General features: G+C 34.4%; 1 protein-coding gene across 2 annotated transcripts in view; it reads right to left on the reverse strand.

Annotated features, from left to right (window-relative positions):
- Nucleotides 1-26,151, reverse strand: part of PIK3C2G (phosphatidylinositol-4-phosphate 3-kinase catalytic subunit type 2 gamma) — a 326,439-nt gene extending 300,288 nt beyond the window's left edge. For both annotated transcript variants that reach the window (XM_029955770.1, XM_029955769.1), the window contains exons 1-4: nt 25,477-26,151; nt 20,274-20,356; nt 16,965-17,122; nt 10,967-11,081 (exon numbers count right to left, since the gene is read on the reverse strand). In XM_029955770.1, coding sequence (XP_029811630.1) covers nt 10,967-11,081; nt 16,965-17,122; nt 20,274-20,356; nt 25,477-26,151 — 1,031 coding nt within the window. The remainder of the gene's footprint in view (nt 1-10,966; nt 11,082-16,964; nt 17,123-20,273; nt 20,357-25,476) is intronic.
- Nucleotides 26,152-26,717: the final 566 nt, after the last annotated feature.

Raw genomic sequence — 26,717 nt, forward strand, 5'->3', positions numbered from 1 at the left:
CAACCAAGTTTTTACTGCTAGTGAGTATACTCATTATAGATAAAGTTTAAACTTTGTATAGCTTAAACTTTATAAAACTTAGCCTTTCCTTACTGGCAATTAGCAGTCTGATTACTTTGAATAAAGCAATTCCAATTTATAACCAAATATTTAAAGAATAAATTAATACAGATTGTCATGAGATTAGCTAATTTTTTTAGTAGTAGAAGGGTTTTTTTTTAACAAGATTATTTTAAAATTCTAATTAGATTTAATTTTTGAAGAGGACTTTCTCACTCTAATCAAAGTTTAGATAAGATTCTCTTTACTAGGAAAGGTCAGAAAAGAGAAAAGGGATTTCTAAGTAGATAGCCAAACTAATCAATGCTGCTGATGAATAAAGAGGTAGGCACTGCCTTTTAAATTTAGATTTAAGAATATACTTAATAAGGGCATCTGGGTGGCTCAGTGTGCTAAGCATCTGACTTTAGCTCAGGTCATGATCTTGTGGTTTGTAAGGTCAAGCGCTGCATCAGGCCCTGTTGCTGACAGCTCAGAGCCTGGAGCCTGTTTTGGATTCTGTGTCTCCTTCTCTCTCTATTCTGCTCACACTCTGTATCCTTCTCTCAAAAATAAATAAAAAATTTTTAATAAAAATATATATGATGAAAATAATATATATGACAATTTCAAAGTAAGATTTTTAATTATCATAGTTTTGTTTTTCTTTTTTCTTTTACATTTTTTAGCACTCTGTGTTCTAGCATTCCTGGACAAAAGTCAATTAAATAGTAAAGAACAGTTTTGTTTTGTTTTGTTTAAATCATGGATATAACACCTGGTTGTAACTGTAAGCAATAGGCTCAAGCAGAATTTTCCAGAAAGATTATTCAGTTTTTTTCTTATGCAGCACTTGTGGTTTACTACTGACAGTACAGTCATGATTTATTCAACAAAAGCTTTTAAGCGGAGTAGATTTTATTGTTTCACACAACACCTAAGAAACATTGTTTTTAAGTTGAATTAGAAAATAAAACATATAGCATGATTTGTGAAAGAGTAAATTACTTAAATCACATGAAAAACCTGTACTCCTAGTCAATGTTGGGCTACATACCAAGGGGTACAATTACGAGGTAACATTACACTTCATATATTATAAATATATTTATGAAGGTCACATGAGATGGTTACAAGTACAGGTGAAGGTACAAGTATTGTTGCTCCCTGGAAGGAAACAAGAACCAGGTGCACTGAATTTTAACCTGTACTGCATCTCACAGGAAAGAAAAGAAGTAGTTGTTCCCGTCCTCAGTCTGCCATTGTATTTGCCTGATGGGGTCTGTCTACTGGATAAGATCATGAGAAATGGGGAAATGAGGACATTCCTGCCATTGTAATTAATTTGGGGTCTACAGACCAGGAACATGATGGAAGATGTTAATGTTTTCTGAATGTACAATATTACCTTTATTCTTCTATTATTTCTCTATTTAATTTATTCTGACTCTAATATGCAGTTTTAATATTTAATACTTTATATTGCTGACAATTTTGTATTAAGCTAACTTGAGCCCTATGAGAAAATGGATAGTTTCTGTCCTAATTCTTTAATTTTTTCTTTATTCATAATATATTCATTAAAATCAAGTATAAAGCAATTTTTGAGGAGAATACTGTAGCTGATGAAACTATTTGATATAGTTGAAGTACCTGGTAAATACATGATATCCACGTGTAAGAGGTCAGGAACCTTCTCATTTTTGAGGATAGTTATGGGGACATGCTATTAAAGTGAGTTCCTGTATTTATAGAAACATCTAACAAGGAGAGAGAGACAGAGCCAGAGCAAGAGTGAGAGCAATACAGAGGGGAAGCAGGGATGGGGAACTGAGAGAGGGGAGAGGGAGAGAGAGAGAAGATGGAATATTTCAATTTACAGAAAAAGTTTGTAATACTAACTTAGGATGACTGTTGAATGAGTTGCCATAACAGGGAATACGTGGGGCACCTGGTAGGTCAGTTGGTTAAGCCCCCAACGACTTTGGCTCGTGTCTTGATCTCACAGTTTGTGAGTCAGGCCCTCTGCTTACATCTCAGAGCCTGGAACCTGCTTCAGATTCTGTGTCTCCCTCTCTATTTGCCCCTTCCCAACTCATGTTCTGTCTCTTTTTCTCTCTCAAAAATAAATAAACATTAAAAAAATTTTTAAAGCGAATATCAACTTCCTAGGAAAGTTATCTTTTAATTTTGCAATATGTCACAAAATAAAATAACATCTTTTTTCTAATTAAATGTTTTTAATATTTAAAATTTCTTTTAAATTTTTGTTTTTGAGAGAACGAGTGAGAGGGCATGGGCAGAGAAGGGACAGAGAGAGGGAGACACAGGCTCCAGGCTCTGAGCTGTCAGCACAGAGCCTGACACAGGGCTTGAATTCAGGAACCATGAGATCATGACCTGAACCAAAGTTGGAAGCTTAACTGACTGAGCCACCCAGGTGCCCTAAAAATATAAATAACATCTTATATTTCTTTGTTGATTAAATTCACTTTTGTTCAATGCACAAAAATGTACTGTTTTGGAAAAGTATGTAAAATTTTTTAATAGAGTCTAAATTATTAGGTTATTAATATCTTTGGGCCTCTAAAGACAGGTGAGTTCAATAAAATAGCAAAGTATAAGGAGGAAATACAAAAAGAGCATCATGAATATACTTATTAACAAAGTTATAAAAAAGTATCCTGATCATTGACATTTAAATTGTGATAACAAAAAGTCCTAGCTACTTCCTCAAAACATGGTTAGTTCAGACAAATATACCCACTAATAGAAACCAAGGAGTTTAAATTTTAAGTGTTTGTCTTTATCTGGTCTAACATAGATGAGAAATAGCAAAAATGGCAAGTAAATACAATTTATCTCTGTCTTTATGATACAGAACAGATTAAAATTGCATATTTCTGATAACATAACTTGATATGTTAATATGTTATATTAATATGAAAAATGTTATTTCTACATCATCCCACAAAAATAATAGGGTTTTTTGTTTGTTTTTTTCTGGGGTAGGGGAGAGAAAATACTTCTCTATTCTTAGTTCACTATATTTTAACAACTTACTTTTGTTTATTTACTTATTTATTTTGATAAAGAGAGAGTGTGCACAACTGGGAGATGGGCAGAGGGAGGCAGAGAGAGAAAAAGAGACAGAGAGAGGGAGAGAGAGAGAATCTTAAACAGGCTCTGCGTCCATGGAAAAGCTCGCTTCAGGGACTCAATCCCATGACTGTGAGATCATGGCCTGAGCTGAAATCAAGATTTAACTTGATTAATTGACAGAGCCACTCAGGCTCTCTAAAACTACATAACATTTTAAGTGCATTTAGACCTACACTTCACAGGAGCTCAAGGCAATCTGTACACCTGAAAATATTAGTAGAGGCTTAATAAAATTTTAAATTTGAAATGAAAGATTATCAACATGTAATCCTACAGCTCATTTGTAAAACACATTAAAACAAACACATTAAAAATAATTTTTTTTAAATGATAAGTTGAGGTTAAAGGAAGTTAAACCCATGTTGCCAAAGCAAGAGTGATAGAGTAGCATTATCAATAGTGGGCAGCATTTGTTTTGAAAATATTTATTTGCTTAAACAGTCTCAAAATTTCAAAAAAAATTTTTTGTTTAATCATAAATTTAATACTAGCAAACCAAATCCAACAATACATTAAAAGAATAATTTGCCACGATCAAGTGGGATTTATTCCTGAGCTGCAGGGGAGGTTCAATATCTGCACATCAATCATGAAAAATCACATTAATAAAAAAAGTGATAGGAATCACATGATCCTCTCAATAGATGCAGAAAACGCATTTGACAAAATACAGCATCTTTTCTTGATAATTGCTCAATAAAGTAGGGGTAGAAAGATAGTACCTCAAGATCATAAGGCCATATATAAAAGACTCACAGCTAATATCATGCTCAATGGGGAAAACTGAGAGCATTCCCCCTAAGGTCAAGAACACAACAGGGATGTCCACTCTCACCACTGTTGTTCAATGTAGTGTTAAAAGTCCTAGCCTTAGCAGTCAGACAACAAAAAGAAATACAAGACATCCAAATCAGCAAGTAAGAAGTCAAACTTTCACTCTTCTTAGATGACACGATACTCTATGTGGAAAACCCAAAAGAAACTGCTAGAACTGACACATGAATTCAGCAAAGTTGCAGGATATAAAATCAATGTGAAGAAATTGATTGCATTTCTATATACCAGTAATGTAGCAGCAGAAAGAGAAATCAAGGAATTTATCCCATTTACAATTGCACCAAAAGTCATAAAACCCTAGGAATAAACTTAACCAAAGAAGTAAAAGATCTGTATGTTGAGAACTATAGAAAGCTAATGAAAGAAATTGAAAAAGACACAAAGAAATGGCAAAACATTCAATGCTTATGGATTGGAAGAATAAATGTTGTTAAAATGTCAATACTACCCAATGCTACTAAGCTGTAATAATCAAGACAGTATGGTACTGGCACAAAAATAGACACGTAGATCAATGGAACAGAACAAAAAAACCCAGGAATGGACCCACAAATTTATGGCCAATAGTTTTTGATAAAGCCAGAAAGAATATCGAATGGTAAAAAGACAGTCTTGTCAGCAAATGGAGCTGGGAAGACTGGACAGCTACATGGAAAGGAATGAACCTGGACCACTTTCTTACAGCATACACAAAAATAAACTCAAAATGGATGAAAGATGTAAATGTGAGACAGGAAACCGTCAAAATCCTAGAGGAGAAAATAGGTAATAATCTCTTTGACCTTGGCCACAGCTACTTCTTATTAGAATCTCTGGAGTAACTTCTGACTTATCTCTGGAAGCAAGGGAATCATGCATAAATGAACTATTGAGAACTCATCAATATAAAAACCTTTTGCACAGTGAAGGAAACAATCAGTAAAACTAAAAGGCAACTTATGGAATGAGAGAAGAGATTTTCAAATGACATATCTGATAAAGAGTTAGTATCCAAAATCTATAAGAAACTTATTACTCTCAACACCCAAAAAACAATCCAGTGAAGAAATGGGCAAAAGTCATTAATAGACATTTTTCCAAAGAAGATATCAGATGGATAGCAGTCAAATGAGAAGATGCTCAGCATCACTCATCATCAGGGAAATACAAATCAAAACCACAATGACCTACCAATCTCTCATCTGTCAGAATGGCTAAAATTAACAACCCAGGCAAAAATAGACGTTGGCTAGGATGTGTGGGAATGCAAACAGGTGTAGACACTCTGGAAAACAGTCTGGACGTTCCTCAAAAAATCAAAAATAGAACTACACTAAGACCTAGCAACTGTGCTACTAGGTATTATCCAAAGGATACAAAAGTGCTGATTTGAAGGGGCACATGCCCCCCAATATTTATACCACCACTAAATAGCTAAATTTTGGAAAGAGTTCAAATGTCCAATGACTGACTAATGGATAAAGAAGATGTAGTATATATATACAAAGGAACATTACTTGATGATCAAAAATAATGAAATCTTACCATTTGCAGAAACATGGATAGAACTAGAATGTATTATACTATGAAAACTAAGTCTATCAGAGAAAGACAGATGTCTTTCACTCATATGTGGATTTAAGAACACAACAGATGAACATGAGGAAAGGAAGGAAAAATTAGATAAAAACAGAGGGGGAGGCAAACTGTAAGAGACTCTTAAATACACAGAACAAAGAGGGCTGCTGGAGGAAGGTTCAGTGTGGGGGTGGGCTAAATGGATGATGGGCATAAGAAGGGCCCCTGCAGGGCGGAACACTGGATGTTTTATGTAAGTGATGAATCACGAAACTTTTATTACACTATATATTAACTAAGTTGGATTTAAACTTTCAAAAAGTGAAATTTAACAAGCCCACCTTTAGTGATTATTATTTGCCTTTATTTTAGCTAATCACTTCAAAATGCTTCTGATTAAAGATTTAAAAAAAATTTTTAAATGTCAGAACATGAGTGTTCTGTAAGTTATGGTTCCTTTTCCTTGTGTTTGATCCAAATGCTGTGTGTCGGATTATACACCCATGTTGACAGCCCAGATGTATATTCATTGTCTCTAATGAGACATTATCCCCATAGTTTTTATTCTCAAGTGGCCCTTTATTATGAAGGAGACTTTTTATACATAGAAAGATTTGGGGTTCAGAGCCAGGTAGACCTGTGCTGTCCCAACTTTGCTACTTCCAAATTTTGTTACCCTTAGGAAGTCATGTAATTTCTCTTTGCCTCAATATTCCCATCTGTAAAATGGATATAATCATGCTTTTTCTTATATGAGAGTTAATGGCACTACATGCTAAAATTCTAGTCCATAAAAGACTTAATAAGTGAAGTAGATTTTAGTGTTGTTATTTTTACTGTTGTAATTATCTTTATCTCCATGAGGAATAATTTATTTTTTAAATTCTTTTTAATGTTTATTTATTTTTGAGAGACAGAGAGAGAGACAGACAGAGTGCAAGTGGTGGAGGGTCAGAGAGAGAGGGAGACACAGAATTCAAAGCAGACTTCAGGCTCTGAGCTGTCAGCACACAGCCCGATGCGGGACTTGAACCCATCAACAGTGAGATCATGACCTGAGCTGAAGTCGAACGCTTAACTGACTGAGCCGCCCTATTTCTTTAATCTCCTAATAGTAAAAAGGCAGATTTATCATAGAACTTTTGTAAATTAAAAAAGAAATGGATAACTATCATTTGTATTGTCCTTTTTCAAGGTGTAAGAAACTATTTAAACATTTTAGTGTATCAGATTTCTTCCTTTCCAAATAGAAATAAACCTGTAAAAATTTTAATATATTTACATGTGATATGAAAAGATATCTTTTCACCTTTTAAAAGTATGATACATGTTTTTCTTTCAAGACGTATGATGCTATATTTCGATTAATTTATAAATTCTATGCCATATTACAATAAAATTATGATCATGACCGATTTGACCACTATTTTGGAGTAGTATTGGAGATTTCATTTTTTCCCAGTTTTTGTTGTCATTGTTGCTAATATTAGAAATTATGTTATGGTAAATATGATTTATAACTAAGTCATTTTGTATAATTACAGTCGTTACTTAGAGATATTCATAGAGGCAGAATGCTGAAAAAGATGATCCATCAGTTTAAGACACATTTCTACAGACTTTAACACATTTTTAACATCTCTTCAGCAAGTGCTATATGAATGTGTGCTCCCAGCAGTTGTTTACACATTGTCCATTTCCAAATCAATGTCATCATATTTTAAGAATTTGATGGGCAAAAATTGTACTTCATTGTTTTAATTAAGTGTTCTTAATTAAATTCTAAATAATTTCTATTTTAATGTTTATGTATTTTGAGAGAGAGAGAGTGAGAAAGAGCAGAAGCAGGGAAGGAGCAGAGAGTCAGGGTGAGAGAAAATCCCAGGCAGGCTCCATGCCCTCAGTGCGGAGCCCCACTTGAGGCTTAGTCTCACAAATGGTGAGATCAGGACCTGAACTGAAACCAAGAGTCCAATGCATATCTGACAGAGCCACCCAGTTGCCTCTGAATAATTTCTTGTCCACTGAGTTTATATTCATGCTTTTCACATTTTTAGCTTGTTTTTGTCATGATAATTATTTTTTAAAAACAAATTATAATCAAAGGCTATTAACATTTTATCACATGGTACTGATTTCTTTCTTCAGTATTTATTCTCTAAATAGAAGTTCATCACTGATTTTTCTTTACACTGTTTCTGTATTCTTCCCTTTAATCCCTCTTTCTGTGATCTACAATCTACAAGCAAGAGACTAATACTGCCCTCGTGATAAGGCATTGTAAGAACTGATTACAGGGCTTTATGAGTTTTTAGGCAAGGGAGAGGGCAAGATTGTGTATAACTCATCTTCATATTCTCAGTGATTAACCAAATGTCTTGTATGTGTGTAGTTCTCAATAGGAATTGAAGTAGACTAATGCAATCTCTGTACCCCATTCTTGCAGACACCTACAGAACTGCATGTATTTTCGACCATGTGCCCTAGCATGAAGAACCTATTTGCTATTTCTTATATATTCTTCAAGAGCTTCTGCACTATTGTTTTATAGTTCAGACCCAGCGCAAGCAGCTAAACTCGGGTTTGAATTCAGGCTTCATTCTACCAACTTCTTAGTCATGTGTTCTTAAACAAAGCTTTGGACTTCCCATCCGAATAATTAGGGGTTATTACAGTATCTATTCCATAAGACTTAGAAGTCTACTCAATATGAGGTAACTAGTAAGCACTTGATAAATAGCTATTATTATTATTATTATTAATCAAATACTCCAGATGAAGTATAGTACTATAACTGTTAGAGTCTAAATTATTACCTATTGTATTATTAACTTTATTTTGTGTTCCCTCTATAAAAAAACGTTATGAATAGATAACCAAGTATTTAAGGGCATATTTTTTGACAAGTTTCATAGGAATAAACAACAAAAAAATCTGAGTGATTTAAAAAGAACATATTCATTATGATGATATGATAATTCATTATGATTCATAATGATATTATGATTAAAATGAACAGTAAATAATATTATGCTTATTTTAAAAAATCATTCCAAAGAGGTAATATGTTAATCTTAAATAGTAAGTAAGTCCCTGATATATACATATCTTCCAAGTTCCAGGAGGAAAAAATGACTATAATTAATATATACTAATATTTGTAACTTTCCTAACTTAATTAAAACCCAATTAAGTGAAATTTTGATAGAAATCAATGACTATAAAAACATTTAGGAAATCCATGTTTATATTAACAAGAGAAGAAAAATGTTATATACATTTTTAGCAGTCACAGTTGAGCTAATTATAGATAATTTACACATTTGGACAATAATTAAGCCAAAATCCATTATTAATTTGTTCACATTATACTTTTCCAAATTTTTATCTCTTCAATACTTTTTACTTGTGGGATGTTATTTCCAACTGATAATACTAAACACATAAACTTGATAATGTTTCTTTTTAAAATTGTTTTCATGTTTATTTACTTATTTTTGAGAGAGCAAGCACATTCATGGGCTCACTCACAGGAGGGACAGAAAGAGAGGGCGAGAATCCCAATCAGGCTCGGCACTGTAAGCACAGAATTTGATGCAGGGCTCAGTCTCACAAACCATGAGATCATGACCTGAGCCAAAATCAAGAGTCAGATGCTTACCCCACTGAGCCAGCCAGGCGTCCCTTGAAATGTTTCTTATTCTTTGCATCTAACGTATGACTTTCGCCAAAGACCAGATGTACATTTGGAGACTTAAACATTCAGAAGATGAATTTTAATGAATATTAAGTGTAAGATTACATTTCTCAAGTACTTCTCCTTCCTTATTGGATACAATGTCAAAACCGTATGTTGGAAGAAGGTAGCAGCCTAGTCATTAGGTATGGAAATGGTTAGGTGCAAATAGATAAGAGAGAAGGGGGATGTCTGTGAGTTAGTATAACCAAATATGTGTGATACATAAGGATTTATTATTATTTTGTTGTAACTGGGAATGCACAAAGGTAGATAATCAGTCTTAAATAGTCACTCATAGTTAATATTGCACGGCAAAAGACTGGATATGCTGATAATATTGTTAAATTCACCAAACTACTGACAAGTTATTTTCAAACCCATTTGCTTTATTCTACATTATGGTAGAATAAAAATGACAGTGACAATGAGTATCTAAACATAGGACACTTTGATGAGACTGTTGTTGATCTTTAGATACTTGTGGGAACACAAGGGAAAAATGTGACAAACCACTTTATGACTACTTCAGTTTACTTTACTATTTAGAATAACTGTGCAATAATAGCAGAGAAATATCTCTGTTCTTAAAGCTGTATTATATTTTCAAGGTCTTTAAGGAATTTCAGAATGTGCATAATTGTGATACAAATAAGAGAAGGTGAATTTTCTATCAAATAAGTACTTGCAGTTGACCTACATGAGAACAGAATTTTCTAATGGTTTTAAGAGCTGTCTGATTAAAGAAATGAAGAAAGTTACTCTTGTATGAAAATGTTATAATGCTTATACTCAAATCTTCAATGATTTTTAAAAATCAGTATTTAATCAGTGTACTAATACAATTCCAAACTGAAAATTAGTTATTACAATATAATTTTTGTTTTTAAAAAATTGTGACCAGGGACACCTGGGTGACTCAGTCAGTTAAGAGGTTAAGCCTCCAACTTTGGCTCAGGTCATGATCTCGCTAGGTACGAATTTGAGCCCAGCACCAGGCCCTGTGCTGACAGCTCAGAGCCTGGAGCCTGCTTTGGATTCTGTGTCTCCCTCTCTCTCTGCCCCTCCCCTGCTCATGCTCTCTCTCTCTCTCTCTCTCCCTCTCTCTCAAAGATAATAAACATTATTTTTTTAAAATTGTGAACAGGGCAGGAATGGGCAAAAATAGAGGGAGACACAGAATCTGCAGGCTCCAGGCTCTGAATTGTTAGCACAGAACCCAAAGCAGGGCTCAAACTCATGAACGGCCAGATCACAACCTGAGCCGAAGTTGGAGGCTTAACCACTTAGCTGACTGAGCCACCCAAGTGCCCCGTGATTAGTCTTAATAAGCTTTATTACAGTAACTTGTGTTGCCCAGAATTTTCTTTGTTTCAAAACTGAAAGTTCCAGGTCCTGAGAATGTCATCCTGGTCACAGGTCATTTAAAACATGTTACACAGAATATAAAATAAAACTGAGACTGTTGCTATGAGCCATAAAATTTTGAATTCACATTAAAAAGGGAAAAATTGATTTAATTGTGCTGGTTATAAGGGAATAGTGTTTGTACAAAGTATGTTTAAAAGAAAAAAAATGAAGTCTTAACATAGGTTATAACAATGATCAAATTTACCTTTATAATAAGATACTTACTTCTGTAAAAATTCTTCATAGCCACATACACTTAGAAGATGATCTTTGGGGAATAACTGGTCATCTCTACAAAAATGTAGAATCTCTGCAATTAGGTCTTTGACAAGATAATTGGCTAAAACAAAGATGAATAATAAAAAGTTAATAAGAGTTTCTCATATATTGGCTGAGGAAAAGGTTTTGAGCACACAAAAAAAGATATACACATTATGAAGTATTGTAACTGTCTGGCTCCATCAAGAGGAATTAAAATGAGATGCATCTCATTTATTAGTCTTGTTAAATTTGGAGCTACTTTTAAAAATATTGTTTGCATTTTCTTTATCAGTCTGTCTTCATACTACTGACTGAGCCGGGCATTGTATTCCTCATTAAAACCTGAATAGACCGTGGCTCTTCAGAAGAAGTATTCTACTCTGGGGCTCACAGGGACTTGGGAGACGCCAAAGGACATTATATAGTGAGCGATGGTGGCAAGCAGAAAGCCCCCTGAATCTCTCAGATTCCAAAGCTTGTGCGCTTGATGATTCTAAGTCTCCACAGTTTATTGTTTTTCCTTTCCCATGTAGGAGTCACTCAAGTTTTCATCTTGGACAGCATTATAATAACTTTAATGAGCAAGTGCTTTTTTTCTATACCTCTGGAGCCCAAGGTGTAAGCATACTGTAGGATACAAATCCTTTGTCTTTACATTCCATAATCTCCCCACTAAGCTCTTATATACATATGCCATTTCATAGTGGCCAGCACGGTACTAACTTGGTACATTAATAGTTGTCTCTGAAATATTAAAGGTCTCATTTATAATGATAAATGATAATAGTTGAAAATTGTATATATATGTCTCCATGCTTTGAATGTGAACTCATGGTTGCAATCAATGAAGAAAGTGAAAACGGACTTTATTGATGACCATTGATCAGAATTTGAACAGCGTCCTGCAAACACTCAATTGTATTCATCTGAGTTGTATTTAGTTTGCAATTATCTGTTTACTTTGCTGTGGCTTCTTTTTCTGCCATACCTTTTTGTTAGGAGAAAAATGTTATCAACACAAACTGGCTAACAAAATGTAGTGCAATTGATGTTGCTGAACCTGCCACAAAAAAGGGGGGAGGGAAGAGAATAATATTGGATTGAAAAATGTGGGTTTTTGACATTTTGGGGGGCACCTGGGTGGCTCAGTCGGTTAAGTGTCTGGCTTTGGCTCAGGTCATAATCTCACGGTTCGTGGGTTCAAGCCCCACGTCCGCCTCTGTGCTGCCAGCTCAGAGCCTGGAGCTTATCTTCAGATTCTGTATCTCCTCTCTCTGACCCTCACCTGCTCGTGCTGTCTCTCTCTGTCTCTCAAAAATAAATAAAAAACATAAAAAATTAAAAAAAATATTTAACCTATTTATTTATTTTGGGAGAGAGAGGAAGGAGCAGAGAAAAAGAGAGAGAGTGAGAAAGAGAATTCCAGGCAGGCTCCTGCTCAGTGCAGAGCCCAACGCGGGGTTCAGTCTTACAATCCCAAGAACATGACCTGAGCTGAAATCAAGAGTCAGATGCTTAACTGACTGAGCCACTCAGCTGCCCATAAAAATGTGGGGTTTATGATAGATCAAGGTATTTTCTAAGAAATGGCTGGAGAAACAAATGGTAATGATCATCATGGAATTAAGGGTTGTGGAAATGCTTTGACATGGGAGACCATATCTTAAACACTCTGTTGCTTGAAAATAATGACTGTAATAGTGTAATTGCAACTAGAATAAAATATGGCCACAGCAAATTCATGACTGTGAGAGCGTTGACAAGGAGGGGAGGAGATTGCCAGTATATAATGGCAGGAAAATATCTCCAGATATACCAGTTCATTTTAATTAATTTGACTCTCCCATTTCCAGGCTGCATCCCCTGTGCTGTAGGGGGCATGCATGAAATCATTATTTCACTACATCTTTCCACTCTGCATGGAAGACTCCATAATCCAATTTCTACTCTTACTTCTCCCCTATGCTTCAATTTAATTATCTCCTACTATCTGTTTCATGTTACTCTCTGAATGTTTCATTATTACTTCAAATTAGGCATATTTAAACTTGAAATTATCATCTTTCTCCTTGAAGTCAACCATTAAGTGTCTGTGAATTGAACTTCTCATCCATATTGCAAGTGAACAAGTACTATGGTCTCTTTTAAGTAGATTTAATACTTGTACCTTCAGTTTGGCAGCTAATAGACTTTTCCTGATTTCTTGTACTCTTTCACTTTATGCAGTCCTCAATCTGTTGACTATACTGCCTATCATATTGAAGAGGCTAAGATCCATTTGAGATTCTCTAATTAACTACCCTGTGCATTAAATCTAGTCTTTTACACATATTCCTCTACCTCTTTACACATTTTGTGAGATATAAGTACTTCTTAATCCCTGATTTATCCTACCCTGAGTTCCATTTCCATCAGTTAATCCCCAATCATATTTTTATTATTAAAAAATTAATGTTTATTTATTTTTGAGAGAGAGAGAGAGAAAGTGGGGGAGGAGAGGAGAGGAGAGGGGGAGACACAGACTCTGAAATGGGCTCCAGGGTCTAAACTATCAGCCCAGAGCCTTATGTGGGGCTCCAACTTTGAACAGCTCATGACTTGAACCAAAGTCAGATGCTTAACCAACTGAGCCACCCAGGCACCCCTACTCTTTCTTTTATATACTCAATATTCTATATTGTAAAGATGATTTTTTTCTTACAATTTTTGTTTCTGTCTAATCTTCCAATAAAATTTCCCCTCATACATTTCATTCCATTAAGATAGTATTTATCAACCTTCCCAATACTGCCAAACTTCTTAGTAGATAACTTTTGCAGTTTTCAGTCATTCTTTAATTATTGCAAACTGGCTTCTACTTCCAACACTTTGCATGTCACAAATGGCATCCTAATTCAGTTCTGACTATACATCTAAATCTGAAAGTAAGGACACTCTACAGAGACTTTGTACTTGGAAATAAGGACACAGTAATCATCTTCATTGAAGTGATAGCTGAAGACGGTGATATATAAATTGATTCTTTGCTCAAAACACCTCCTTTGCTAGACGGATTCTATTTCTTCATTATTGGGGAAAGTATTCTTTGTGGATAAAAATGCCTTATCCTCATCCATCTTGTCCTCTTTATTGATCTAAATTTGATTATCCTCTAAAGTTTTTGCAACATGCCTTTTTTTTGAAGTCATTCTTGATATACTCTTCAGATACACTATTTTGTTCTTTAGAGCACATCTGTATGTACTAGTAAAACACATAAAGTGGTGAGAGGATCACAGTTTTGGCATAAAGATTATTTCAAAGTGAAGACATTTGAAATCTTATCTGAACTTTTATTGTCTGCCTAAAGCAAGAGACTCCCTAAAATACAGCTTTCATTAACTTCCTTCTGAGGGAACTTCCTATAAATTCCAGGAAGGAGACAGACTGCCCATCCACTAGATGGTTCCAACTTTCCTACTGAGGCTCTAACTGACACCTCTACACACACACATGTACACACTTTAACATTAAATTGGCATATAAATGTTTACCTCTTGGGTATTAAGCAGGTTACTCATTATTGAGTAATCCCTGCATGCATATGTCAGTCACCTTGTTTTTTTCCTTTTAATCTGTCTAGTGTCAGTTCAGTCACAGCCACCACCCTCACGCCCTTCAAATATAAGTGGATAGGGGGAAAGTTTTCCTTCCAACAGTGGCATATGCTCTGTGCGTTTTCATGAAAGTGTCCTTTCTCCTACTCTGATTCTTCCTCCTTTTTCTCCTGTACTTCACCTTTTCCTCCTCCTCCTCTCCCTCCTTCTTATAAACACTTTTAATATCCTTGAGAACACAGCCATCCTCTTTACTACTATACCTCTCTAACACTAAACACAATGACATAATCACTTTCCTGAAACTTCTCTTAAAGACAGAAATGGCCTCCGACTTGCCAAATTCAACAAGAGAACATGCAGAGAGAGAGAAATGTTGGAAATTAAATATTCTAAATTAGAAGAGAAGTGGTCTCCCTACTTCACAGTTACTCCCTCTTCTCCAGCAACTGAGGCCAAGATGATCAGATTGTGATTGGCTCAGTGTTCAACATCACTGATTTTGGCCAGGCAATCAGAATCTTGCTTTTAGAAATTTGGAACTGTATCTAGCAGAGAGTTTGAATTTTCTGTAGATAGCTGGCCAAATAGCATTTAAGCTTGAGAACTTGGCTTTCCATATGTTCTGGAAAAGCAAGGGAAATGAATCAGCAGAAAACAAGGAAAACATGAGAAGCAATTATACAGAAGAGATGCATTGAGATGCATATAGGAATTTTGGACTGCTGGTTCATCTGAGCCTTTAATACATTCCTGAATCTGCTGAGTTCTTACTCTTAAATTCTGTAAGATATCCCTATATTCTTTCAGAGTTTTTCTTTCTTCTCAAGGAAGCAGAAGTTGGTTTTTGTTAGTTTCAAACCAGATGGTCCTAACTAAATATTCCAACATAGCATTGCTATATTTGTAGCCGTATGCACTAACTCAGAATCTTGACTAGAGTAAGAAAAAAAAACCCAGAGTAATAATAATCTTAATAACCATGAAAGAAAATATTTGTTTTATCATTATTTGTCATGAAAAAACAGTTCATATGTAGAAACTACTACTAATGTTTAAAGAACTATTGTTTTGCAAATTAGTTGACTATAATAGTGAAATATTAAACTTTGGGGTGCCTGGGTGGCTCAGTTGGTTGAGAGTCAGACTCTGGTTTTTGGCTCAGGTCATGATACCAGGGTCATGGGATCATGCCCCACACTGGGCTCTATTTTGAGTGTGGAGGCTGCTAGAGATTCTTGCTCTCTCTCCATCTTTCTCTCTCCCCAGCTCATGCTCTTTGTCCTTATCTTTCTCTAAAGACACACTCAATACATATTACCTAATATATTATATATATATGTATGTATATAAAACATTAAACAACTTTAAAGAGATTCTAAAACTCTAGGGAAAAAAAAGAATCATCTGATTGATAAGATGCAGATTCCAGGTTCCAGGATCCATCCCCCAGAGACTGAGTCAAAGGATCTGCTCATTATGCATAAGGCTCTTATACTTTACAATGAGAATATGACTATGTATCAATGCCTGTTATTTACATTTGAATGACATAGTTGTCTAATTTTTCATATATATATTCATTCATTTCATTCATATGTTTATAATCTTTTTGAAATTTAGTTTTTTAAAAATTTTTTGTGTTTATTTGTTTTTAAGAGAGAGACAGACAGACAGACAGACAGGGGAGAGGCAGAGAGAGAAGGAGACAGAATCTGAAGCAGGCTCCAGGTTCCAAGCTGTCAACACAGAGCTGGATGCGGGGCTCAAACTTCAAGAACTGTGAGATCATGACCTGAGCTGAAGTCAGGTGTTTAACTGACTGAACCACCCAGGTGCCCCTAGTTTTGTTTTTAATATGCTGAAAATTTGTTATACTTGCCATCAGGTATTATATAGTCAGAAAGTAAAGTGTATTCAGGTGAGCTATGTGAAGAGAGTTTTTGTAAATAATTTTTTAAAATGTTTTTTATTTATTTTTGAGAGACAGAGAGGGACAGCGTGAGCAGGGGAGGGTCAGAGAGAGAGGGAGACACAGAATCTGAAGCAGCCTCCAGGCTCTGAGCTGTCAGCACAGAGCCCTATGCGGGGCTCAAACCCACAAATCTTGAGATCAAGACCTGAGCGGAAGCCTGACGCTCAACCTACTGAGCCACCCAGGCGCTTTGAAGAGAGTTCTTAAAAACAATAGCTAAACAAATGTTAACAAAAGGTTTCCAGCTGTTTTCTTCTTAACTCCACTTCAGGGCAAAATACAAGCATTTAATAATGCTTCTTTTAATGCTTTCAGTCTGTGGACTTAAGGCTATGCAGTCTATACCAGTTTTATGTAGATTTATATATATATTTTTTGCAAAGTTGCTTACCGTATGGCTTAAAATGAAGTAGCTGTGTTGAGTTATCAATATAGATGTTTATATTAAACTTAGTGTTAGAAAAAAGCTGACAAGGAAATGCTGTAGTAGTGCTCCAGATCTTCCCTGAATTCGAATTAATGTCCGCTGCATGATATGTTTCTCTTATTCTGAAAAATATATGGGAAAAAATACTTAGGAGAAGATTATAAGACACTTCATGCTCAGTTTTGCTATAGATTTAAAATGTGGAACCACTCAGCAGGTGATTTGTGGTACAGTGCTGTTAATTAGGCCAGATTGGTAAAGATTACAGTTACACAAAAACAACCATAAAAGACTGTTCTTTAGATTTTCCCATGAGCATCTCATTTGAAGCTTTTAAAAATATATTGTCATTTATCAGACATGAAAATTGACTCTGAACCATGAAGACTTCCTTTGCTGACATTACTTTTGAAGCTGAATGCCTCCTATTGGTCTTTGCTAACTTTCTCAACCTGGAAGTCACTCATTTTGACTTAAGGGTTTTGGTAAATAAATTATCTTGTTTGTGTCCCATTGGTAAATACCATTCTAGGCTCTAAATTTTTGGTTTTTACACAAATCTCTGGATTTTACATAAGCAGTTTAGCCCAGAAGTCATTTGCACAAATTGAACAATTCCTTTTTGCTCAAATGGGTCAGAGAATTGCAATATAGTTTATCCTTGGAGCTAAAAGCCTTGAGTTTGAATGCTGATGGTTCAATTTAGTAGTTTTATGGTCAGAGGCAAGTCATTTGATCAGTTCCTTTGATTTTACAATTGGGGATATTTATATTTACTTCAAAAATTTATTGCAAGGAATAAAAGTGAAATGGCATGTGAAAGAGTTTCATAGAAGATAACTATATACCCATGTGATGTATCATAATTACCATTATATATTATTATAGTTGAATCCCTATTGATTCATTTTGTTGTCTACATGTAGAATATAACATAAAATTGTTTGCAACTTAGATATTTAAAATGCCTTTGATAATGAATATGAAATTACGTTTTTTTGTTAATTGTGCAGACATCTAAATTTTGTAGTTCTACTCCTGAAGAGAAAGTTGTATGCTCTGTGTAAAGTATGTATGTCATACGTTCTATGTAATGTATCAATATGAATTACATTCTCTTCGTACAGCATTAAAGCAGTGCCATGCTCACTGAGATAGCTTCATCTCTATGCCATTAAATTCCACAGAAACATCCCCTTCTTGAGGGGTCTGATAAATAAAAAAGTGCATGGGCTGGCATATATCAGAATCACTTATTTCCCAAGTCCCATTTTCATACTTGCTGATTCAATAGATGTGTGGAGGAATCTTCATTTCCCCTACTAACAATTTTCCAAGTAAGCCATTACTGCTGCTGTTCCAGAGCTACAGTTTGAAAACCCATTGTTCAGGACAAATATTTGGGCCTCTCTCATCTGTTACACCAGGGCCTAAAGGTCTAGACGCCAACTTCTGGTGGAGGAGCTTGATGATTTAGCATTCACCATATGATAGGATACTATTCCATGCATACATGATTTAAGTTTCTCCTGTTTTTCAGGAATTAAATTTAAAATGTAAATTTATGACCTATTCTGTTGTAAAACTTTGCTGAACATCTACTGTGGCCCAAACTTTACATATGCTATGCCATTTTAATGTATTTTTTACAAAAATATCACACATTCCTTGAAAGATGTGGTTTAAAAGCATGTCAAAAAAGGAAACCAAATCCAACAAATTAGAGACTCTCTTTCCTTTAAAGGAATAACAGGTATAACAGGAATATTAATAACATTTTAGATATGGTTATTTAAGTATAAGACAAAACCAGATTAAATTGGATACATAAATCCATTCTATTATGACCCTTTTAGGAAACCTGGCTTTCAAAATCAATTTGGCCTTATTTTGAATTAAGAACCTTCGACAGTGCCTAGTACCTAGTAGATCTTCAGAAATGTTGTTGGATCAATGTGTGTTTGTGTACAAGATGATTTTGCATCTATAGATTTATTTATTTTATATATGAGTATACATCAAAAGGGATTATTGAAAATCAAGATAAATGTGTGTAAATATAACCTATATCTTCCTTTCACTACTCAAAAGCTTATTATTACTTGGTTGTCTGTTTTAGTTTTCATGGTTACTTGGAAAAGAACCATTGAGAAAAATTACATTTAAGAATCCAGAAAATGCACCATGAGCTACTGACAAACCAGCACATAAAATATTTTGTGTCACTATTACATCGACAAGGAGACTTCACCAAAGAATATTACATATGTTAAAAAAGGAGTGATGGGAAGGACTAGTAATAAGTGTTTTGTCAATGGATTTATACTGAGTGATATCTGGTGATATTAAGAGAGCTATTTCTCATGCTTAGTAGAAATGATCATATCTTAGATTTAAAGTGTCAAGTTCCTGACAATGCTTGTCAGTTTGTGACAGTGAGTAGTTTATTCTTAAAAGAATCAGTATTGATATCTTTAAATAAATGATTCCAGTCTATAGTCACAAATGATCATTTAGCAGAAAGCTGCTATAGCTGATAAATAAGTTCAAGTTTATTTATATGTATATTTATTATTTTTATAGCAGCTATAAATAAATAAAAATCAAGAGAAGGAAAATGTAAATGTATGAATTTTTTAAAACTTTTGGGAACCTTAGCAACAGAAGAAATGGCATTATATAAATTTTAACTGCTAACAAGAAATTGGTCTTAAGAAATGGAGGCTAGCTTTATAATACAAGTTCATTTTAAATTAGCAGAAAAGGGACCGGTGATGTTTTTGTAACATCTTCTAAACACAAACATCCATGCATTTGTGCATTATTCTGGAAATTCATTCAAGGTAAGATTGAGTTATTAAAAGCAGGGCATTCTTATTATTCTAAATAGTATATCCCAGGTAGGAAGGATAAATCTGTGCTAATGTGGGACAGAACCAGAGAAGTCAATCAGTTATGCCATTAAAAAAAGAAATTAATTCACTGCAAACTAAACTGTCAACAAATAGCAAGAGCAGTCTGAAATTACAAAATATTTAATATTTAACTTCAACTGAATTTTCAAGAAAATAAAGTCATTTGACTAAAACCAACAAAAGCAATACCAGAAGTGAATCAATGAACTAATTTTTATGAATTTATATTTTTCATTGTTAAAAAATTATAAAGTTTTAACATTTTATATTCAAAATTATTGAGTTCAGTGATGTTATAAAATAGACAAATTTATGCTGCCACAGTAATTTCAATGTTTAATGAAATAGCAAGACTCACATTTTTACTTTTTCGCAGAAGGAGGCCAGACTCTTATTACTGCCTTGACGTACTTCAACTAGCTGAATGGAACAACCTGTCAGCTTAAAATAAAAACTGTTAAATTAATATAGTTTGATGTGGAGAAAACATTAATACAATTCTCCAATTTTAATTTTGTTTTGAAGATTCTGTCAGAGGGGAGCCTGAGTGTCCAAGTCTTGGTGTCAGCTCAGGTCAGGAGCAGACATATTTGTGGGTCCAAGCCCCACTTCGGGCTTGGTGCTGACAGCTCTGAGCCTGCTTGAGATTCCTGCTCTCTCTCTCTGCTTCTCCCTCACCTGTACTCTCTCTGTTTCTCTCAAAATAAATACATAAACTTAAAAAAAAAAGATTCTGTGGGGAAGAAAGAACTTCCCCTGTCCTAGGCCCTTTGAGCTGGACTTAGAATCAGATTGACATGAGACTGATTAACAACAGAAAATCAAATTTAACAGGCATGTGTGGGTTTGAATAGGAAATCCACACGGGAGATTCCAAAGACAGTGAGGCAACTTGAAGCTTATTTGAGCTAAGGAGAGGGTTAGGAGTCTCAGAACACAAAAGGGAGGAAAAGAAGGTGAAAAGAGATGTTTGAAAACAAAGGTTGCCTTATTTTTGTAGATAAGCTCCTTAAGTAAAGGGGAGTCTGTTGATAGCTCTCTTCTCTTCTTTCCAAAGTAAATTCAGGCAGTTGTGAGGGAAGCAGAATTTTTTCTGCATCTGCTGTGTATTTATTACTTTTAAATTGAAGTAAACTTTATGCCAAATTGGCACATTTTGGGATATCCTGTCCTGCATCCCTTCAATTCATTCTGTTACTTATTTATTCATTTATTTGGTTTTTTTTTAAGTGAGGTAATGCATACAAAAAATGCATGAGACTTAAATATATAACTTGAGTTTTGAGGAATGTCTACAACTGTGCTATCAATATCATAATAAAATTATAGAACATTTCCATCACTTCAGAAAGTTCCCCCACACCTCCTTCTATCAAATTACATTTATTTGGTAACTACTGTTGTTCAGGTTATTCAGATTTCTAATGTCATAGATGAAGTATATGTGCTCCTTTCTATCTGGTTTCTTTCATTTAAATGATATATATTTTTAAATTTATCTATGTTGTCACACATCAGTCATTCATTCTTTATTGCCAATTAATAATATTCTATCGAATATTTCACAGTTTCATAATTTGTTTATCCATCTTCCTGTTGATGGGCATTTGGGGTGTTCATAGTTTTTATAAAGAAAACTAGCAATTTTTACATACAAGTGTTTATAAGGACCTATGTTTTATTTTTTATGAATAAATCCATAAGTGGCTCAATCAGAAGGTAGGTGTATGATTAACTTTAAAAGAAGTAATTTTTGTTTGTATATATTGAAGCTATTATTAGGTACATAACACATTTAAATTTATTGTATCTTCCTGATGAGCCCTGTTGCCATTAAGAAATGGCCCTTTTTTTTGCCTAATAATGCTCTGCCTTGAACTGTACTTTTTCTGGTGTTAATAATAAACTTTTTTGTTTGCTGATCAAATGTTAAATCTTTTTGTTTCATTTACTTTCATTTTAATTGTGCCTCTCTTGAGCTTCTCTGATGTAGATAGTAGTTAAATCTTTTTTTATCTAGTTTGTCAATTTTTCTCTTTTACTTAGAAGGTTTAGTCTATTTATTTATTATATTTATGGATGTTATTGGATTTAAGACTGCCGTATTCCTTTTTGTTTCTAATTGTTTCTAATATATTCTCCTATTTTTCCTTCCCTGCTTTTCTTTGGTTTACTTGACATTTTTGTCTCATTTAATTCTTCTGTTGGATTTTTAGTTTTTCTTCTCAGTATTATTTTTAAACAGCCTGTACTAACTTAGAAGTGACTATATGCATCCTTAACATATCATGGTGTACTTAGAGTCAATACTGTTCCACTGCAGTTAAAGTGTAAGAATTCACAGTAGCAAATAATGTTTATCCCTTTCATCCTTTATGTTATTGTTGTCAAGTATTGTTCACCTATATATATAAAATAACTCTCAGCAAAATGCTGATGGTTTGCTTTAAACAGCTATCAAATTTTAAATGTAGTTTTTCTTATTTACTAATATATTTACCATTTGTACTGTTCTTGTTCATTTTTAGATTCCATCTGGTGTCATTTTCCTTGTATCCAGAGCACTTACTTTAGTAATTTTGTGTGCATGTTAGCTGACTAATTTCTCTCAACATTTGTTTATATAATATCTTTATTTCACTTTAAGTTTTGAAATGTATACTCAATGGATACAGAAGTATAGACATATATGTATATATAATATATAAGTGTATATATATATGTGTGTGTGTGTGTGTGTGTGTGTGTACATATGGATATATATCTTTTAAAATGTCATTCCACTGTTGGGACACCTGGGTGGCTCAGTGGGTTAAGTGTCAGACTCCTGATTTGGGCTCAGGTTGTGATCTTAGGGTTCCTGAGATGGAGCCTGTGTTGGGGGCTCTGTGCTAACAGTACAGAGCCTGCTGGGGATTCTCTCTCTCTCCCTGTCTCTCTCTGCCCCTCTTCCACTTGCCAGCATGTACTCACTCTTGCTTTCTCCTCTCTTTCACAAATAAAAAAAGTAATTTTAAAATGTCATTCCATTGTTGTCTGGCTTCCATTGTTTCTGATAGGAATTCGCTTTACGTCAGATTATTGTTCTACTGTGTGAAATCTGTTTTCCTTCGCTGTCCTCTTTTATGATTTTCCTTTACTTTTGTTCTCAGATATTTGAGCATGATTTGTTTACATGTGGTATTTACTGTGTTGGGGACGTGTTGAGCTTCTTAGATCTGTAATTTGACATTTTACTACATTTAAGAAATGGTCAGACTATTATTTCTTCGTTAGTTTTCCGATTTTTCCTCTCCTCTCCTGTTAGCGTTCTAAACTTGTCCATATATCAGCCTCATTGTCACAATAAGTTTAAGTCCTTGCTTATTTTTATATAATCGTTTTATTTTCTCTTTAGTTTGGATCATTTTTCTTGTTTTTCTTTCAAGTTTACTGTCTTCCTCTCTGTCATCCTCTACATGTTTTTAAGTATACTCAGTGATTTTTTTCATTTCAGATATTATATTTCAGTACTAGAAGGTCCGTAGTCATTGTATTTTTGTAGTTTCTAACTTCCTCTTGAGATTCTTCATTGGTCTACTCATTATGTCCATCTTTTACTTTATCTAATTCAACATTCTTTCAATAACCACCTTAAAGTCTTTATTTATTAATTTCAACATCTGGACTGTCAGGATCTCTTTGTATTGACTGGGTCATTTCTTGATTGTGGGTCAAAATCCTCTGATTCTTTACATATCTGTGCATCTCTTACTGTATGTTCAGCATTATAGATGACACATTGTAAATTGCGTTGTCTTTTTTACAAAGTATACCGTTTTCCCTAACAGGCAGTTAAGATCATTTTGGTCTCTTTAGCCTTTATGTTATTTTTTGTTAGACTGTATCTATTTTGGCAGGTGCAGCATTCATTCTAGAGTGTATGTTTTACATGCTTAAGAGATAGCTTTGTGTAATCTCAATTGAATGCCTGAACAATTCAGTTCAGTGCCTTCTCTTGCTAGGGTAGAACTTCTACACAACTACATAACTTCTTTGCCCTTCATAACTTCTACTTGTATGTGCTGAGCACAATCACTTGGCCAAAAATATATAGTAAATCTGATACAAATTTCTGACTCCCACCCACTGCCTACCTCCCCTGGCACTCTGTCCTTGAACTGTAGGCTCTGACTGCTCAAGCTTAGTGATACTGCTGCTCACATTGGACTCTACTGGCCTGCTCTGCTAGTAAGAAAGTGCCCCTTTGGGGAAGTGAGGATGATCGTGTGACACTGCCATGTTTACCAAAATCATAAACTTTGGTTAAGTTGGCCTCAAGGACCATGTCCTATACTGCCTTTCATTCAGTATCTGAAATCAGAAGTTTAGTTGTTATATTCTGCCTTGATCAGAAATGGATGTCCCTAAAATTAATTGAAATTCTTTTAATTTTTTTAATCATTTATTTCTGAGAGACAGAGAGAGACTGAGCACAAATGGGGGAGGCACAGAGAGAGATGGAGACAGAGAAGCAGGCTCCAGGCTCTGAACTGTCAGCACAGTGCCCGAAGCGAGGCTCAAACTCATGAGCTGTGAGATCATGACCCGAGCCAAAGTTGTATGCTTAGCCAACTGAACCACCCAGGCACCCTAAATTCATTGACTTTTAATTCAGATCAGTTGAGTTGCTACCTCCTCTCAAGTGCCTCAGACAGAATTAAGTATTTCCTCTCCTGTGGACTCATTCTGTTATTTTACTCTGTTGCCATTATTTGTTGGGAAGTTAATTTGAGCAATATGCTGTTTCTGAAATCATGTCATGTCTTTTCTTTTGCATTCATTATGCCTAGTATATCATGTATATTTTAAGAATATGATGGTTGTTGAATAAATGAGGAGTCCTTTTGCTTCACCCCGTAAATTGTAGCTGCAATAATGTTTCTTTTTGTTACTGTTTACTTCCAATTTCACTTATGTCTAGACTCAGTGTAAGCAGAGAAATATTCAAATATTATACAGGAAACTCTGTGGTGACTAAATTGATTGGAGAACTACTAATGAAACCATTAGGATGAATTGCACAATGATTGCTTAATTTCCTACTCTTGGAATGATCCCAGTAGAAGTTGCCTGCCAAGAGTATAATTTAAGAGTCTCTGGGTAAAAGGACATTTTTCCTACCATAATTTTAATTTATGACAGTATGACTCAAAAATATTAGTCTAATGAGATGTATGTGTTTTCTTCTGTATGCATAATAACACAGTAAGAATCAAAAGTACTTTCATCAAAACTTCCTAATATATTTTTATCCAATAAAATGTAAGGACTATAACTTTTTATTCAATTTTGATGAAAGTAGAACTTTAAAAGTAATATAACATTTTTATTTTTCTTTCTTCAGAAAAAATCATTAATTTAGGAACACAGAATTTGTGAATAACAAATTATTTTTTTATAAATAATATCAATACATTTTCTTATTTAAGGTGAATGACCCTTATTACCAAATTAATCCAGTACTTATTGAATGATTCTTTCAGATTTTTTTTAGGCCAACATATGTGATACATACATACCTCTGTGTTCTCTGACCATGTACTTTCCCACGTCCTGGGTGGAAAAGAACCTTCAGAAAGCATCAGAGAATCCATAAGGTTCGTATTTCTACTTCTTTTATTCTCTTCTTTTGGCATGAAGTCAGTTGAGAAGGATGGATATGTAAAAGAAATGCTACTTTCAAATCCTATATGGTAGTTAAGATTTTCATTTTCTGCTTCTCTCTGTGAATTAATTTTATACAAACTAGTGGATGACGAAGCTGAAAGATTTAATCTGTAATCATCAGCAACATGATATCTTCCTATGGGGTTTCCCCAAGGGCTTCCTTTGTTCGTATTTTCAGGACTTGGTAGCATAGAGTGCCGAAAACCGATTACTGGTGTTTTCCTAACTTGGTGACAGGAGAGTTCTGAACTTTTAGAAGTTAATTCATTCCGGGATGTTTGGTGTGTTTCTTCTAACGAATGCCTTCTTGACTCCCAGTTCGGTGCACGGGGTACAAAAACAGTGTTTTCTTCAACTTCACTCTGATACAATGGAATTTTATTACTGATCTCATCTACTAGCTGATCAAAACCCAGATGGACTTGTCTAGGGGAAAAGGACTGATTTACAGAGTGAATTTCTTGGTGCTCATGCTGCTCTTGATGTGATTCACTGGTATTTAGATCTGTTTTCCAACAATATGCCATTTTTAATTTTATGTAACTGAGAGGATTGATTCTGCTCCAGATATCTACTTGGTGATATTATTTAAAAAGATAGAAATTTTCCTAGAAAAATCATAAAAAGAAACAAAAAATTCTTTGATTAGTTAGAAATAAAAGAACTTGCAAGGAGGAAATATGATGAACAAATATAAACAATTATTTTGAAACTTCTCCTTAGTAAATGAAATGATTCACGAATAATCTAAAACTCCACAGTTCTCACAACATTAAAGTCTGTTGGGGGAGTATTGACTTTAGATTGGTGAAACTCCTGTAAGCAAAAAATAAGTCCAAATGAATTATGACAAGAATTTCATGAATCAGAAAGTCAGGGGGAACCCGTTTGAACTCCTTTTCCTATTGAAGATCATTATCTCCCTCTGTATTCAATCATCTATAAGCATGTTAGCATGTTAAAGTCCCTTATTAGCTAAACCGCCTCTTTGATCAGCAATTATTCCATTCCTAGACATAGTCTTAACTTTGTTCCTCTTTCCATAATTAGTTGTCTTGTGAGTTGGCTAGATTTTCTTCCCCTTCCCAAAATT

Source organism: Suricata suricatta, chromosome 10 (genome assembly GCF_006229205.1).
Source record: "Suricata suricatta isolate VVHF042 chromosome 10, meerkat_22Aug2017_6uvM2_HiC, whole genome shotgun sequence".
NCBI lineage: Eukaryota > Metazoa > Chordata > Mammalia > Carnivora > Herpestidae > Suricata > Suricata suricatta.